The 18,291-nt window shown below is 39.1% G+C and overlaps 1 protein-coding gene across 1 annotated transcript in view; it reads right to left on the bottom strand.

The window, feature by feature from the left end:
* The window catches only part of LONP2 (lon peptidase 2, peroxisomal), a 63,300-nt gene that overhangs the window by 28,185 nt on the left and 16,824 nt on the right, over positions 1-18,291 (bottom strand). Inside the window, exons 8-10 of the mRNA XM_033129134.1 lie at positions 11,042-11,183; positions 5,551-5,701; positions 2,686-2,812 (exon numbers count right to left, since the gene is read on the bottom strand). Coding sequence (XP_032985025.1) covers positions 2,686-2,812; positions 5,551-5,701; positions 11,042-11,183 — 420 coding nt within the window. The remainder of the gene's footprint in view (positions 1-2,685; positions 2,813-5,550; positions 5,702-11,041; positions 11,184-18,291) is intronic.

The raw sequence follows: 18,291 nt of genomic DNA, 5'->3' as shown, positions 1-18,291 counted from the left end.
CACCCTCTCGGTCCACCCACACTGTCGCAAATGGTAAGATGTCATTCTTTTTTGTGGCCGAGTAATACTCTATTGTATACATGAACCACCTCTTGTTTATCCAACTGTCTATCCAACGGACAGATTGCTAGGGACGCAGATTTTTCAAGTTCTGAGAAAAGACAAATTAAAGGTCTTGATTACACACTCTCAAAGTAAAAGTCATTTCCATCAAAAGGATGGGAGGCTGTAAGGATAAAATCCGTATTATACCAGGGCATATAACCTCAGGAAGGAAGGAAGCAGGACAGTCCCTTAAAAATAAACCACGCATAGAAACAAAACCCAAAACCCAACGTCACTTCCTAGACAACTCTCTCATCAGCTCCTATTAGAGGGTCTGGGGAAGCTTATGCAGGAAAGGCATGAACACGCAGACCTGGTACCAGGAAGTTCAGAATGAATTGGAGCTTGTCAAAAATAACAAGGACAACAACGATACGTTGTTTAGAACAATAATGGGCCAGGAACAAATGCAGACAGCGTAACATTAATAGCGGACTGAAGGAAAGTGCTCACACCAACCCCTATTTTTAAACTGCAAAGTGAAGAATCACCTGTGTCAAATAAGAACTGGCTAATGTTTCTTAGCAATGACTTGAGCATGAAGACGCTATACATGCCAATTTTCAGAGGACGTAAAATTCATGTCCTTGATGATAATCGAGATGAAAAAAATCAGTCTGCTATGATGGCCGCTGAGGCAACAAAACGACAGACACAACTGCAAACGTCCCCATTTGGGCTTTAAGAAATTCAACCCTACCAGTACAGAATGGCATCGACCAAGCTTAGCGGAAATTCACATGCAAAAGAACTACAGATGTTAGGTAACTGCAAGTGCAACAGTCAGAAGGATGACGTAAACAGTTCACACTCTGGAGGTACAGGTACACTGTGACCGTCAGAGGGAGAAAACCAGTGCTCTTCTTATACCAGGAGCTGTCCAGGTGACATTTGAAATACTGAGTTCCACTGTGCGTGTTGAATTTTAAAAAGGGACATTGATGTCACAGCAGTCATTCAACAGAAGACTCATCGGGATACTCAGAGTCTTGAAAGTGGGTCAAGAGGACAGGAGTGCAGTTTGAAGGAGAGCATTTGTGGGGTGTGCGCCTGAGACCAGAGGGGCTGCACCAGGGAGGAAGTATACTTAGATTCCAGGTGCTGCTGCAAGCAGCACTAGGAACGTATGGGAGGGGAGCAGAAAGACCACCTTTATAACGATTCCATTTGCCCCCAAGGAGCAGTGCGCACACGAGCACTGAAGAATCAGGAGGACTGGCTGGCTGCGAGGCAAGGAGGCCTAGACGCCTTCCAAGGCTCCCTGCCCTCCTCCTGAACATTATGGGGCTGTGACTTCGACACACGAACAGATGAAAACCCACGTCCTAAGTCTGCGAACTCAATTATCTGAAATTTGAATGGACTAGCAAATACCTGTGCTGTTTTTAAAAAGTGCTCAGAGAAATGTCCTAATAGCCATCGCTTTTACGACCTGATGGTTTGAACTACAAGTAGATAAAAAAAATAAAATAGTTCTTCAAGCAACAACTAGGAAACACAAACAGTGCTTACTCTTCGGAGTCATTATGATTTAGATCCAGACAAGCTATAGATACTTTATTCTATCAATCATATGGTCCAGATGGGGAAGCTATCAGAAAGGGTAGGTGACTTCTTAAAAACGACACAAAGGCACTGGGGCTGTTATTTGGAATAACGACATTGCTGGAAGACTTTGGTACACAAACCACCTAATTTAAGTGTCCTGGCATCATCCACACAGTAAATCACAAGTCAAGAAAAGGAACTCCCTGCTCAGATGTAGTCTTACTGTTTTGCACATAAATTTAAATGGACTTCCAAAGAAGGCTGGCTTAGATCAAAAAGCAGTGTGACTGGCCAAACTCTAAGTCCAAGTTCAAAATGAGGAGATATTTCACTTCTCTTGAAAAACAGCCTGTCCTGGGAAAGGCTGCCTGCGGAGCACTTGGCAGGGACACAGCTGCCAGATGACGCAATGCCGAGGCAGGGGAGCAGAGAGGCTACTGCAGACACACATTCTCAACAGGGCGTATTGTCCATTCAAACACATAGCTTATACATTAGACTAAGCAATAAGCGACTCAGATAACGTACTGCTTGCCACAGGCGTAAGCCCTTGGTAGCTAACTTGGGAAAGCACCTTCTCTACTGGTCCAGTGTTACTTCTGGAGATGAAAACTCGAAGGACTTTTAAAATCTCTCAAAGAGGAAAAAAGAAAATCTGAATAACTTAAAACAGATGTCTGAAAGCAGTGTCTCACTTCTTAAGAGATTTCAACTTTTAAGATCCAACTTTTAAGGGCCATAAAAGGTGTCTCAATATTTTCCATGTTTTTGGGTCTTAGTTTATCAGATTAATCCCTTCTATTGCTATTGTGGAAAGGTTGAAGTTCTGGCTCAGGTAAAGTCCTTGGCCACGAAGATACTCTGAATGCTATCTTGATGAATTTCTGCCGAATGTACAGGCCTGTGCAAATCAATAGTTACAGAAATGCCTGCTGGGAATCTGCTGGAGGGAGAAAAATGGCTACTGTGAGTTGCCAGAAAATCGCCATCTCAGACTCAAACATTAAAGAAGTTGCGAGATGGCTGACTCACCTGGTGATGATGTCAAGCGTTGTGACCTGAGGGATCTGGATCTGCTGAGGAGTCAGGCCGTGCTGTTCCAGCTGCTTCGGGATCAAGTGCCTGTGGGCAATCTCTATCTTCTCCTCCTGCGTATACCCTGGAACAGAGTGGACCTCATTTTGCAATTATTCACGTGGTTTCCACAGTGCCATGCTTTTGTAAGGGATCAAAGGCAGAGTCAATGGATCTTGGATTTAGAATGAACTGAAGAATTATTTTAACTCAGATTATAATCAGAATAAAGAAATTTAATGTTCAATCGACAACGGTTAAAATTTCCAACTTTTTCACAAACAAAGCGAGCATTCACTAAGCACAGTACTTGAAAGTCTTTTGAATAAATAATATAGCTCTCAAGAAAGAAAAAAAGTCTCAGTCTAACCTTAGAGATAATTATCTCTTTAACTTAAATTTGAGTTTTTATTTTATTAGTTAATAGGAAAATAATACAGCTCTTTCCTTAGCATAATTTGATACAAATTGAAAAAACTTACAACAACAACAAGACTTCAATTAAATAAGCAGAGGGTTGGGTTCCAAGGAAAGAGCTGCAAAGGAGGCATTTCTGGAACTCTGACATAAATCTTAGCAACAAAATAAACCCAAAACTAAGATGTCCCTGAAAAAGTTTTCTCCCTCTACATACTGGAATTTTATCTATGTGTGTGTGTATTTGTGTGTGTGTGTGTGTGTGTGTGTATGTGTATATACAGTACATACTATATATATAGTGTGTGTGTACATGTATATATATGTGTGTGTGTATATATATATGTACACACACACGCATGTATATACCGGGGGTGCCAAAAAAATGTGCACACATTTTAAGAGATGTTATCTATGTATTACTTTTAGAACTTGAATTACGCAGCAATGTGTAGTATAACATTTGCTCAAAAGATGGCGTTAATCAAATGATTGCTAGCGTCAATTTTAATACAGTTTTTTCCTTTCTTAAAATGTGTATACACTTTTTTGGCTCTCTCTGTATATGTATATATGTATATACGAAGTATGATGAACAAATACGGTCGGTGAATGCTGCTGTCGAGTGCCATCCAACAGAAAGGCAGGGATCTTCAATACGGGAAGTGGCGTGTTGAAGCTTAGTAACAGTGTGTGACAAGTTCACCTTGTTCGGTGCAGTCAGTCGGATGTGAGCTATGGTTGAGAGCAGGTATGTTTTACAGTGTGCCATAAATCATCCTCCATCATGACAACGCTCTTTGTCACACATCGCTTGTGGTTTATGGTAATTTCTGTCAAATAAAAACATTATGGTGTGTTCTCATCATCTTATTCACCGAATCTGGCACTGTGCGACTTCAGGCTCTTCCCCAAAGTCAAAAGGATTCAGGACATCGAGGAAACCATGAAAGCACAACTAAAGACCCTTGCGAAAGAGGACTTCCAGAACTGCTTCCGAAAGTGGCAAGAATGATGGGATGAGTGTGTTTGAAGACACGGGGAGAATTTTGAGGGGGATTAATGGCAATGTGCCTTTTACTATAATAAATTTTTTTAATTTAAACATTCACTGTAGTTTTTGATCATACTGTGTGTGTGTGTGTATCTTATATAATCAAAAGATTTTGTTCTTGTTTATTCAAAAGCCTAAATAAGTACAGATTTACTTTGTCTTTAGACAAAATTTCCCCTAAACTAATTGCCCCTTTCCATTTAATAAGCAAAAATTTAAAAGGTGAATCGATAAGTCCTCTTTTGAGTAGAAAAAGGAAAGAAACACCAGAAAAGGTAAAAGACAGAATAACCAAAACTGCAGGAAGAAAATGCCATCACACGTCCACCTTTGCAGCAGTTGTCCTGATTATTTCACTTTGCACTAGTGTCTTCTATCCATTTTCTACCTTAATTTGGAGTTTCTAGCAATTGGGTCTCATGATGCATTTATTTTAGTCTTATAAACATGCACAAAGCAATTTTTTACTCCACGTATTTTAAAACTTAGTATAGGAACTGGCAGGGCTCACAGATAACTAAGAAATCTAATTATCATTCACATAATAGTAAAAAATATACTATGAAATTCATATGTAACATACACTGAGATTACATTTAATCTCAATATATTTAGATTTTACTCTATTTTCATTTTAACAAACATTCACTGATATTTGATGTCTTCTAGGGAAAAATAACTCTGAGCAATTAAAATAAGGTGAAAACACTGGAATTTATTTAGTGTTAGTAACTAAAGGATTTTTTTGCACACTTCAATGGAGGAGACATGGTAAAAAAACATATAACTACATGACAGATCCAACTAAAAGGAAGAATTTAAAAGTACCCTGCACTTTTATATAAATGTGAGACCAGATGTAATAGAGAAAGTTCAGCTACTCTTTATGACCCATCTCTTACTTAACGAGAATGAGTGATTACACTTTTCCAGAGATGGTAAAAAACTTCAAATTCTGATAAACAAGAAGCTAAATTGACCATGTGATGACCTATTTTTGGTTTTCAAAGACTTACTTTGAAAAAAAATTATTTTTACCTATAATTTTAGAAATTGCTTCAAATGAGAATGTCTTGTTTTTCACAAAAAATGATCATTCCTTAATGCTAAATTCAATCTGAAACTGTTATGCAAAATTTATTCTTGATACTCTGTCAGGGTTAAAGCAAATAAACAAAATTTTGCCTTCCAGACTTCTGAATCTACATAAAAGCTGGTTTATTCACCAGCCTCAGAACTCTTGAAGGCAAATCACCATTTTACTCAAACTTCCACAGCTTGACCAATTTTAATGGGTGATACTCAGAAAGGCAACAAATATCAAATAATGATTTTACTTATGAATCAAGTACCTGGCACCTGAATGATCTCCATTCTGTCCAACAAGGCAGGTGGAATAGTCGCAGTGGTGTTGGCAGTGGCTATAAAGAGAACTTGGGAAAGGTCAAAGGCCACATTTAGGTAATGATCTGTGAAGTTATGGTTCTGTTCTGGATCCAACACCTATGGGAGAACAATAAACAGTAAACAAATTCAATAGTTCCAATAGAAAGCTGTATAAATTAAAACTAGCAAGGTTGATATTTTTGCTCAGTATTGTTAGCTTGGGAAATATGGGATAACTCTAAAACCTGGGCATCATTCTTTACATTCCCCACATTCTAAATATTATTTTTTAAAAAAAGAATGAAACTTGTTCAATGTCAAAATTTTTGAAAACATAAATGTAAAAAGAAGCAAAAACTACTCTTTCAATTTTATTAGTAAATCTATCAACGCCAGGTTGTATGGCTATAAATAAGTCACCAAACCTGCAGAACCAGTTTCTGTTGTGGTAACATAACCTCTCTCTCTCTCTTTTTTTTTTTTAAGTTTACTGGGGTGACAATTATTAGTCAAGTTACCTAGATTTCAGGTGTACAGTTCTGTACTACATCACCTATATATCACATTGTGTGCTCACCACCCAGAGTCAGTTCTCTTTCCGTCACCATATATTAGAACACACCCTCTCTTAACTGTTAGGGGAATAAAAGTAAATGTGTAGAGTATTTTGAAATTCTTAGGTAATAGGTAAAACAATACTTAGTATATTCCTCTTCAAACATTATCAGAAAGTCTGGTATCAAGTTTTTAACTGCAAGGGACATTCCGAACAAGAGTAAACTAGTAAAAATTACTATGCTGCTATATTCTGATACGGAACAAAGACAAACTCACTTTTTACAAATGTCTTAAAGCAAAACCTTTCTGTTTATGAGGAGCAGCACATCAGTTTCTCTTAAAAATATTTTAAATGGTTAAATCAGATAATTTACCGATTAGATTTTTTTTTCTTTTTCTTTTTAATGAAGATTCTATTTCAATTTTATTTCTTTTTATTTATTATTATTATTTTTAAGGACGGTGCAGCTCACAGTGGCCCATGCAGGGACCGAACCTGCAACCTCGGTGCTACTAGCACCACACACTAACCAACAGAGCTAACCGGTCACCACTGTTAGATTAGATTCGCGAAACGCTGAACAACTGTGTATTAAGGAGGCTGTATCTTTAGGTTACAGTTCAGATGCTCTGACTCACAGGCGCTCACTGTGGAGAGGCCTACACAGGACTTTAAAGGAGGTTTCCAGGGCCTTCTACATGTTGTAAACCTTTAACACATTGCCACTTCCACCAGATTAGTAGAGGGGTGTGATCAAACAATACGGTGAATGTTTAAATTAAAAAAATATATATTACAATAAAAGACACGCTGCCATTAACCCCCTAAAAATACTCCCCCTTGCTTTGAACACAGCCCATCATTCTTGCCACTTTCTGAAGCAGTTCTGGAAGTCCTCTTTCATGAGTGTCTTTAGTTGTGCTGCCGTGGCTGCCTCAATGTCCTGAATCATTTTGACTTTGGGGAAGAGCCAGAAGTTGCAGGTGCCAGATTCGGTGAATAAGGTGGATGAGGACACACGGTAATATTTTTATTTGACAGAAATTGCCGTACCAGAAGTGATGTGTGACATTGTCATGATGGAGGAGGTAGCAAAAGACACTCACGAAAGAAGACTTCCAGAACTGCTTCAGGAACTGGCAAGAACGATGGGATAAGTGTGTTCAAAGCGAGGGGAAGGATTTTGAGGGGGATTAATGGCAATGTGTCTTTCACTGTAGTAAATTTTTTAAAACATTCATCATATCTTTTGATCACACCTCGTAGATATAAATAAGGCTGACATACATATTCAAAAAGGAAGTAAAATGACTAAAATACTTACCAATCACAATTTTACTTATCTAATTAGAATACAACATTTTCACTAAAAATATAATTATACTATCTCTTAAAATTTATTCTGTGTGTGTTATATACATAAGTACATAATACCGTGTTTTCCCGAAAATAAGACCTAGCCAGACCATCAGCTCTAATGCATCTTTTGGAGCAAAAATTAATATGAGACCCAGTCTTATATTACATTACATTATATAAGACCAGGTCTTATATTATACCCGGTCTTTATTACATTACATTATAATATTATATTATATTATATTACATTACATTATATTATATTATATTATATTATATAAGACTGGATCTTATATTAATGGTCTTATTTTTGGGGAAACAGGGTATTAGTATAGGGTACTAGGGTTATGAGAGAGGCCTCAGGAGAACTCAAATCTGCCAACACCTTGATCTTGGACTTCCAGCTTCCAGAACTGTAAGAAAATAAATTTCTGTCTTTTTTTTTAAGCCACCCAGTTGGTGGTATTTTGTTATGGCAGCCTTAGCAGACTGATAGATCCTTATTACACAGACATTTATGTACACAGAGATATATTTTCAAAATATTTTACTGATGGAATCTGTGAACAAAGTATCTAGAAATTACTGGTGCAGGCAATGAAGAGACCTTAGCAAATATAAAAGGCTTTAAAATATAACCACAATCAAATCTTTGAAAAAAGAGAACGTGAAAATATATTCCACCTGAACGACAGGTTAAGTCAAAATAAAAGGATCACAGGTAAGTGACCAAATCATTTAAGCCACAGAATTAAAACTAAATGTAGGAGGGAGCACTTATAGAATGGCAGAGTAAGGAATTCTGAACTTTTCCTCCATAAAAGCAATGAGAACACAAGCAAAATTGTCAGAATCAACTTTTTCAGAATTTTAGAAAGTAACTTGCAACAATCTGAGGAGGGCTTATTCAAGAAAAAAACAGATGAATTTCAGTAAATAGAGCAAGCTTTGCGCTGTTTTAGTTGCTTTTCTCCCATCCCTTTACTCTTCCCAAGTTCATGGTAGCCTTGAAAACCAATAGCCTCGTAACCAAAGCAGCTATGCAACCACTGTTGGTGGCAGAATAGGATCAGAACCAACAGCTCTCTCTCCAGAGAACTGTCAATATTTGACCTGCAAGGCAGTTCTTTGGAAAACTTCATTCTCAGCTATTTATGACTGGACTCAGAGAACACTGTGTGAACAGCCCTATCCCTGGGGCACTTGCCAGAAACAATCAGTAGCAATTGTTTAACATTTAAGCTGCCTGAGGCAGCATTACCAGGTAGTTGGGACTAACAAGAGGCTGATCACAAAACTTACAAGGAAAAACTGGGGAATGAGATACTCATGGGGACCTAAAAAAGCTCAGCAATATTCCTGGGACGCTAGAAGGTCATGCTAATGGACAGGACTATAAATGTGACTATAAATGTGACGGGGACAGCTGTGAGGAGGCCCTAAAAGCTCACCTCAGGCAAACACTGGGGCTGTGGAAAAGCAGGAAGCCCAGGCTAAGGCAGAGAACTAAAGGCGTGCCTCAACACGCACAGCAAAGGCCCCTTGGCGAAGAGTGGGAGACCTACTGGAGGAAGCACTTACGGAAATCCATGTCCAATCATTTGCTGACCACTAAACAAACTGAGCAACTTCAGTGGTCACACGTGGCCGAGAATACAGACTTGACAGAATGAGAGCGGGGAAATCACTAAAAAAACAGCAACAACAACAAATCCTTGGAGTGGGGATCTCATTATGTTATATAATTATAATGAAAATACTTTATACATTCGGGTTCAACAAAAATTAGGAGACATACAAAAAACACAAAAGTATGGCCTAAAAACAGTGAGAGAAAAAAAGCCATGAATAAAAACTGCCCTTGAGGAAGTCCAGGTGTAGACCTCCTAGACAAAGAATTTGTTCAAAAAAACTAATATGTTCAAAAAAACTAATGCTACAACATGGATGAAACTTAAAGATTATGCAAAGTGAAAAAAGCCCGTTACAAAAAGACAAACGCTGTGTGATTCCATTTACATAATGCATATAGAGTAGTCAAACTTACAGAAACAGAAAAGAGACCGGTAGTTGCCAGGGGCTGAGGGTGGGAGGAAGGGGAGCTGCTGTTTCGGGAGTTTCAGCTTTGCAAAATGAAAACTTTTGGGAGACTGACTGCATAAAAATGTGAATATACCTAACACTACTGAACTGGATACTTAACAATAGCTAAGATGGCAAATTTTATGTGATGTGTATTTCACCACAATTAAAAAACAAAACCAAAGGAAATCATGTCTAAAGAATTATAGCAATCTATGAGAATGATGTCCTAACAAATAGAGAATATCAATAAAGGGACAAGAATTATAATAAAAGCAAACAGAAATCTTAGAGTTGAAAATATAGTAACTTAAATGAAAAATCCACTATAGGGTCTAAATAGCAATTTCAGTTGAAAGAAGAAAAAAATCAAGGGACTTGAAGATGGGTCAAAATGACTGTCTCTACTGCTCTCAGGTGCTTGTTGTTGTTTGTGTGTTTTTTGTTTTCCACTTTACTACTGAATTGAGTGAGTGGTGGGTCTTGGCAGAGACAGAAATGTGGCCAGGACTCGGACCACAGGTTTGACCCCGATGGAGCATCTGAGGATGGCGAGGGAGGAAAGAAAGGCTTGAAGATTATCTAGTCACCAATTCGTGACAATATGTCCCACCCACTCCAAGAGTGATTCTTATGTAAAACTGCCAAACCAACATGAGGGAAACAAAGACATTTTCAGATACACAGAATCAGAAACCATTTACCACCCATCTGAACTTTCTCAGGAAACTTTTGAGGGATTAATAGCACAAAAATGAGAGAGTGAATCAAGAACAAGGAAACCCTGGAATACAGGAAACAGGAACCCACACACGGTGGGGGTGACGGGAGAACCTAGGAAGGCAGCGATGGGCATTGGAGGAGGAAAGGTGAACACGACAGAGCACCTACCTACGCGCCTGAAAGATTCAAAAGGAGAATTAGACGACTGGTGGGAGCAGACAAAAGACGCAAGACAACGATTAACTTTAAAAAGATTTTTAAAAACATGTACAGAAAAATGAAAAGGAGGACAGAAAAAGAAAAGCGATCACATTTTACCACATGGCTCAGCTGTGAAAAGCACTTCTGTAATCATGTAAATACTCAATGAGGAGTTAACAAAATCAGGATCAAATTCATATCGGGAGACTGGGGTACTAAAACGATATAGTAAGGGTAGAGGGAAGAAAGCAAGAAAAATCCTCATCTCTTAAAATGCCCAAAACTGGAAAATCAAAATCAGGAAGTAGCAACACAGCCATCATTCTGAGAACGGATTCATCAACTACAAGTTAGAGGTCAAAGTGTATGAGAGGAAATGGGGGCCAGGGAGGAGACCTGCTCACTGGTTTGTAACAACCTTGTAAAATTACTGGTCTCTAAACAAGCATACATAAAATTTCGTTTAACTATTACTTGAATAGGACCATCTGATCCACACTGGAAATGCAGACAGGGAATTCTCTAAATCTTACCTCCAGCAGAGCGGCTGCAGGATCGCCCTGCAGGCTTTTTCCTAGTTTGTCCACCTCATCCAATAGGAACACTGGATTGTTAACCCCAGCGGTCTTCAAGCCATTGATGATCCGACCTGGCATACTGCCAACATAGGTGCGCCTACAGGAAAGGGAGCAAGCAGCAAATTAACCAGGAGATCTCAGGAGGCAAGAGCAATAGCATTCAGAAGCCAAAAGTTAGCTCTGGGAAAGGTCACTTAGCTACTCCAGTAATACAGCAGAGAGGTACTACATACTGAAAAAGCCCTGCGATACAACAAATCATTATTAGGTTCAATTCTTATCTCATTTTCCATTTAAGGCTCCTTGTAAGTTACCCATAATACTGGAAGAACTGTATCTACTTTTGCCACTTAGTGAAACTAAAAAACATTACACTTAAGTCGCATAGTTCTGATTCTCACTCCTCAAGATTCCAAAATGTCCAAAGGACCCTATGAATTTAATTCCTATGCTGTTCATACTTTTCCAGAGCATCTTCCTTGAACTGCCCCCCCCCCCCCCACACACACAATCCCCTTTCTCCGCACTGAAGAGGCTGCCCCACAGCTGGTTAAAGCACCACCACCATCACGGAGGAAATTAGAACTGGGTCAAAGGCCACTCAAAATGCAGAGAGCCCCCCCACCCCCGAAAAGAAAAATTCCAAACTTTAATTTTCAGAGGCAATAATTTGTTATTAATTGTAGTAAGAGGATCTGGGGTCAACAGTACTTCTATCAAAACGTCATTAATTCTGGCCTTTTGAGTAGACTGTGTTCATCCTACACATACTGGCACAACCAAGTTCACGCCCAGCCAGACATTCTGTTAGTGCATTAAAACGTCAGAGGCAGCTTTAACACACCCGAAGAAGAACCACCTACCTAATGAGGCGTGAAATAAAAGCAAGTATGTCTGTCAAACTGAAAAAAGTACCTTCTTTACAAAGTCAGCAAAATTTTAAGTAGCAACACACTAACTTCAATTGTTAACTGCTGCCTAAGCCACATGCAAAGCAAATACAGTTTGTGGAAAGGCAGGTGACTGCCTACAAGAAACTGATCAATGCTAAGTGGTAGGGAGGCAGTTAGGTCCCGACCTGCAGAGCCAATCCGTGGAGCAGCCCTCGGTTCTGCCACGTGCCTGGTATAAAGTAGGACAGAATACATGAGTGTCCTTTGAAATGACAAGAAAGTCTCAGAAATACCGTGGGAATGCTTTTCATCCCAGGAGGGTGACCAAGGCACTGGAACCAGATACAATAAACATCGTCCTGTTACAAAGAGTTGGCACATTCAAGATTTCAGAAGAGGATACAGGAAGGACGACACTCAAATTAATAAATCCTCTGAAACTGTTTCTCGAGAGAACTTACATATTTGCCAGTATTCTTTGAAAAGCAGGAAAGGGGAGAAATTGGAAAGAAAAAAAAAAAAGACAACAAATCCTCAGTGCCTCTAGGGTGATTTCTTGCTGCATGAATTTCTTTTCCTCTCCTTACTGGTTTTGATAGGTAGATGTCAACAACAGGTACGGACAATTCTAGATCTAGAGCCAGGAAGAGAAAATCATATTCCAGGCAGGGACCCTTTCTAAAACAGAAACAAATCTAGGCACTAGTCACTGTATACAAACAATTCCTCCTGAACTTCCCATTGCTTCCCAGACAGAGCCCAGACAGTCAGGTCTATTACACCCTCATGCTTTTCCACCTTTGTAAATATGGTGCCTTCCTGCCCTTGACACTCTCCCTGCCTATGTAAATCCCAGCACTTCTAAGAAACTTTTCCCGACCATCTCACCAAGTGATTTTTCTAATAATTCAATGTCTACAGCATTTGTTGGGCCTGTAATTCAGACACATACTTCCCATCTAGCTTTTATTCATGGGTGCCAAGTACAGAGCCTCCTCTGAAGAGCCAGTGAGCACTTGCATATAGCACTTGCATATAGATAGTGGTCTTATTACAGAACAGATGCTGGATACAGAACTGTAAGATTGTCCTCAAACAAGCTCCCTTCTCCTATTTATTAAGGACACCCAATCAACGATGCCAGCACCCACCCACAGTATCTTTCTATCATCCCTGATAAGTTCATGCAAATCTGCGAAAACTGCTTTGGGCAAAGTACTTGAGCTAAGCTTCAGTTTCCTGATATGTAAAATGGGGATAACAACAATCTGTAAAAATGGGGATAAGCCTCGTGGATTATATGAGGATGAGAGAACCTAACAGGTAAGGTACACAGCAACGTGCCTGGCACACAGTAAGCTTTCTAAAGACGTTCACTGTAATTGTCATTAGTAACAGCTACTTAAAGTCCACTTCTGGTTTCCTGGAAAAAGTACAAAAGCAGAAATTGGTACACTTAAGTTTGGGTCCCACTTCGCTCTGTCTCATGGAAGCAACTCTTATAAATGGCTATTCACAGCACAGAGCACACTCAGTGCCCTCAGGGATCCTCAATCACAGGTGACATCCCCTACATGTGTGCCACTAGCCTAGAGGTCAAACCGACAAGACAACTCTTATCACTGGGCCCAGAAGTTACGGGGAAATACCTATAATGTGCTTATCTTTTGCCAGGAGGTATGATAACATGAATTCACTGACTGAGGATACAGAATATATTTTGAATGAATTTTTGGAATATGAATTAGATGGTGAAAAATGTAGCAATACAGAAAATAAAAATGTTCTCTTTCAACATCACCAAATACAACTATTTAAAAAACAAAACAGAAACAAATTAGCATACCGAAATATCCTGAGAACTGCATAGGTAGGAAATAAATGAAACTGGCACTCTTTCATAAATTACAACTTTTTTGAGGACAAAATATTAGTCTTTTTCATGTTCTTCCTCATCATAGAACATCTAAAAAGCAACGTAGCACATGCAAATACAGGGCAGTCTGAGAAGAATGTATCACTTAATTACTTATCATTCGGCCTGAATACGTGATCACCTAGAAGCTTTTCTGAAAATTCAAGTACACAAGTTAAGAATATATGAAATCACACTTTTCCTGTAATTGTTGTAGGCAGTCCATAGGTTTATCAGGACTATACAACAGTGTATAATATACACAAAAACAGAAGGGTCTACATAGTTCAACAGTTTAAGTTACAAGGTCAGCATTTTTCTTTTTCCCAAAATGGCCTGGTTTATACTTCAGAAAACAATTACAGGGAATTACAGTATCATCTAGTTACAGCTTTGTGGTAATCAATTATTCTACTATCCTGCTCCATCCTTAGATATCTTCACATCTAACGTAACCCAAAAGGCTGGTCGGCCTGTCACTGCCAATGACATCTAAGTATCAGGGATAAGAAGCATCTTCATCACCTCTTTTCCAGTACATAGAGAAGGGAGAAAAACAGGCATTTACCAACAATTTTTCTTGCCTATTCAATTAAAGCGCTCTCATGGGCTATAATGCTAACTATTAAAGTGATATTTACAAAGAATCTGTAATGCAAAAAAATGTAGGTTATAATGTTAAGTGGAAAGGGTAGGATTCAATTCTGTTGCTTAAAAGTAAAATGACAAAAGCTGCCCAATGAAAATTCTGCCAGGAAATAAAATATGAAAAATGATTATTTTTCTGTTAGAAAAACATGAGGATCTTTTACTTTTTTTATTTTCCAAATTTTCTACCAAGAAAACGTGTGTGTGTGTGTGTGTGTGTGTGTGTGTCTCAAACTGGAAAGTCATAAGCCTTAAAAGAGACCCTAATGATCTCAAAAATAAAAATAGTCTTTAAGAAACTAAAAATAATCTTTAATGCAGCATGTCTAAAGAAACCTGGTATTCTTATAGGAGTCATTCCTCAATCTTCTGACACACGCATTTGTGTGGACACACTCATCTAACGGACTGCATGACTTCCAAAACGTAATCATGTCTTCCTCTTAATTGAATTCACAAAGCACCCATAGTTAGTACTGAGCTAAGCAGCCTGGAGTAAAACGACACACGCTAAAAGCCCTATTTGCATTAGAAGTGCCAGTGGCCTGTAGCAGTTAATCCTTCCACAGGCACAACAGACAACCAGTGGTCAGCTTGGAGGAGAGTAAGATCATACCTGACTGCACTTACATGACTGGAGGAAGCCTTGGGTTGAGGCCTTAAAATAAACCTAAGTTTTCGAGTGGCAAAGGAGAGCTATGTGCAAATACAGGTTTGAAGGAGAGTAGTGAGCAATCCACAACACGCCTGGCACACTATGCTAAAAATGCATTAAGACTTGCTGCTTCAGCTGTTTTTCCCTGCACAGACCAATAATGAAACAGCTCATTTATCTAAAACATCACCATTTCAGGTTACACATGAAAACTTATCAAAGTGGAAAGCAAAAGTTCAGTTTTCTTCTCATCTTGTTTAAAACCTGAGCCAAGGATTTCTTGTAATGACATAATTTTATTATCTTATGTACAGTTGGTAAACTACTTCCAAAGAGTTAATATCAACAGTAACTTGAGATACAGCATGACAATTGGTATATTTCACTGAGGAACATGAACGAAAAACAGATCACTGTGTGAACATGATTTCATAAAACTTCATCCTAAAAGAAGTTATTTTGTATTTAATTTATATTAAATATAACTGATTTAAACTATTTAAATGTGATATTTAAATATAAAAATGTAAGTTTGAAAAACTGATGGATGGGCTTAAAAAATGGACAGAAAAATCCCAATGGATAGACCCAAATGAGAAGTGTTGAGAAGACTGAAAAACTGCAGGAGGTACTATAGAGCAGACACGTGACTTCCTGTAAGCCACTCAAAATATAATAATATGAATAAAAACAATGGGCCAATATTTCGTCAGTTCACGGTTATCTTCTAAGTTTAAGATTTCAATGTAAACCAAGTCTTTCTTTTTCTTCCCACCTCCCACCTCATTATCATTTGACCCTTTGGTTACTTTTAAGATCAATCCCTAACCTATTAGCACCTTCCAGAACATGAACAGCAACTTCTGGCCAGGGCTGGAGTTCCTTGCCTGGGAAGCTAAGGAAAGGGAGGGACAAAAGCAAGAGAAGCAGCAGGAAGACAACACAGCAGCTCTGCTTTTCCTGGGCTATTTTATAACCACACGACAGTGGTGCCCACTCAGAGGCAGAGGAAACACAAACCTCGGCATGAACTCTAATCGTGAGCATATGACCAACACTTAAACGCCAAGACCTAGGCGTTTCCAAAATGCCTCCACTGTCACATGGAGCCACTTGTTCCTACAAACTCCACCCCACAGTCCTGCTGTGATCCTCTACTGTTCTTTCCCCCCTGTCCCCCTCCTACCCTCCCCCAGCCCTGAACTCTGACACAGCCAGGGACTTGGCTCTCAACCTCGTCTTTCCTCCACAATCGCACCCACCCGCTAGCTGCTTCCAAACAGGGTTTCAAATAAAAATTGCCTCTCGGCTTTGATAACTTAGAGGTGGGTGGGTGTTCAGTCCCCAGTGGCACAGGCAGTGTGTAATGAAACATCTGGCACAGTGATAGCTACGGGGCACCTCCCGGCAAGGGGTACCGAAAACCGGGTAACAGAATGATTCGCAGACAAGTCCACATTGCCTTTAGCTGGCAACGATCACAGCCTTCATACACGCCAAACACGTCTCAAAAAGCTTTTGTTTACACGTTTTAGGCAAATTCACAACCTTCTTTTATTTATTTATTCCCCCCCTTCTTCCACCTCCCCCACTCCGGTTCAAGCCATTGTTTTTCAGTCTAGTTGTGTAGAACACAGCTCCCTGGGCCATGCTGGTATTATGAGCCTTGTGCCCCACCCCGGGCTGAGGCCAGTTGCTCACAGCAGCTCATGCCAGCGCACGCCAGTCCAGCTCCAGGAAGAGCTGTTGTTCATAATCTTAGCTGTAGAGGGCGCAGCTCACTGGCCCATGTGGGAATCAAACCGGTGACCTCAGCGTTAGGAGCACAGCGCTCGAGCCACTGGGTCGGCCCCACAACCTTCTTTTACAAAACAAATTCTTATTTTCTTTAGACTCAATTCTCTTAACGACAGTCAGACACACGAAAATACATTCACTTGAAAAAAGTGAACAAATTTTGAATCTATCAGTATCAGTAAAGATTTCAAACAGAGATCTGTTTACACCCCACACTCATAAGTGGTGAGAACTATGACATTACCTGTTGTCCACCAACAGGCATCAAAATTTTCCACAATTTTGCCACACAAATTAATATTTTTGGTACAATTTAAAAATCAGATTGAATTTTATAAAAAGTCATATTGAAACACATAAATCTAAACTTGCCCTCTTGAGAATCTAGAATTAAAATAATAATTAAAGCTAATTTTTATCAAATGTTCCCTGTGTGCCAGTCACCGAGTAAGTACTTTCCAAACTTTACTAAATGTGGAAATAAATAAGGACAAATTACCTACATGTCATGTGCCCATGACATTGATTTCACGACAATTCCACAAACTCATTCTCTAAATTCCGTAATAACTAAATACTACGGCTATAGATAACAAAAGGAAGAAATAAACTAAAACAACTCTGAGCACGTGAATTAAGTCATTTGAATAGGGAACACCTCCCAAAACCTCTGCAGCAAAAATTAGAAGATTTAGGCCTGAGATCCAGCTTCTCCAAGATTGGTCCAAGATGCCCATTTCTCTTACAAGAGCAAACTACAGCCTCTAGTGGCACAAGCGAGAATAAGGAAGTCTAGGTAACAAAAACATTGTTTGAAACTTCCAGAAAGTACACCACCAATCAATTCTCTGACCTAACCTTCATCCCTCATTGCCTATTTATCAAAATCCTGGAATAATTTTTCTTTACTGCATAAGAATTGTAAAAAAGCAACTAAAAGAGAATAGAAAGAACCATTTTTCATAGAAAAATCTGTGAAGGTTCCTATCCTTGCCTGAGGTCGGTGACCTTGGGAACAAGGCAAATGGAAAATAAGACGTTATCAAAGCCTACATGTATTCTTTTCCCCCACAATCCATGTTCAATCCACATTCAGCAAGCTGCACTTAAATCACCCCTCATCATTGCTTGCACTGTGAGCTTGTCAAGACCCCACTCAGAATCTGGGTTGCTTTTAACGACCTTATGAGTGAGGGCATGATCTTGACGACAGGAGAGAAGTTTTATCTTCAGTTTCACTGTTTTCCAATGGAAGTTAAGTAGTTGCTTTAAAAAAATTTTTTAAATTGAGATTTAA

Source organism: Rhinolophus ferrumequinum, chromosome 15, assembly GCF_004115265.2.
Source record: "Rhinolophus ferrumequinum isolate MPI-CBG mRhiFer1 chromosome 15, mRhiFer1_v1.p, whole genome shotgun sequence".
In the NCBI taxonomy this organism is placed as follows: domain Eukaryota; kingdom Metazoa; phylum Chordata; class Mammalia; order Chiroptera; family Rhinolophidae; genus Rhinolophus; species Rhinolophus ferrumequinum.
Note: the sequence above shows the minus strand (reverse complement) of the source record. Positions and strands in the feature narration are given on the sequence as shown.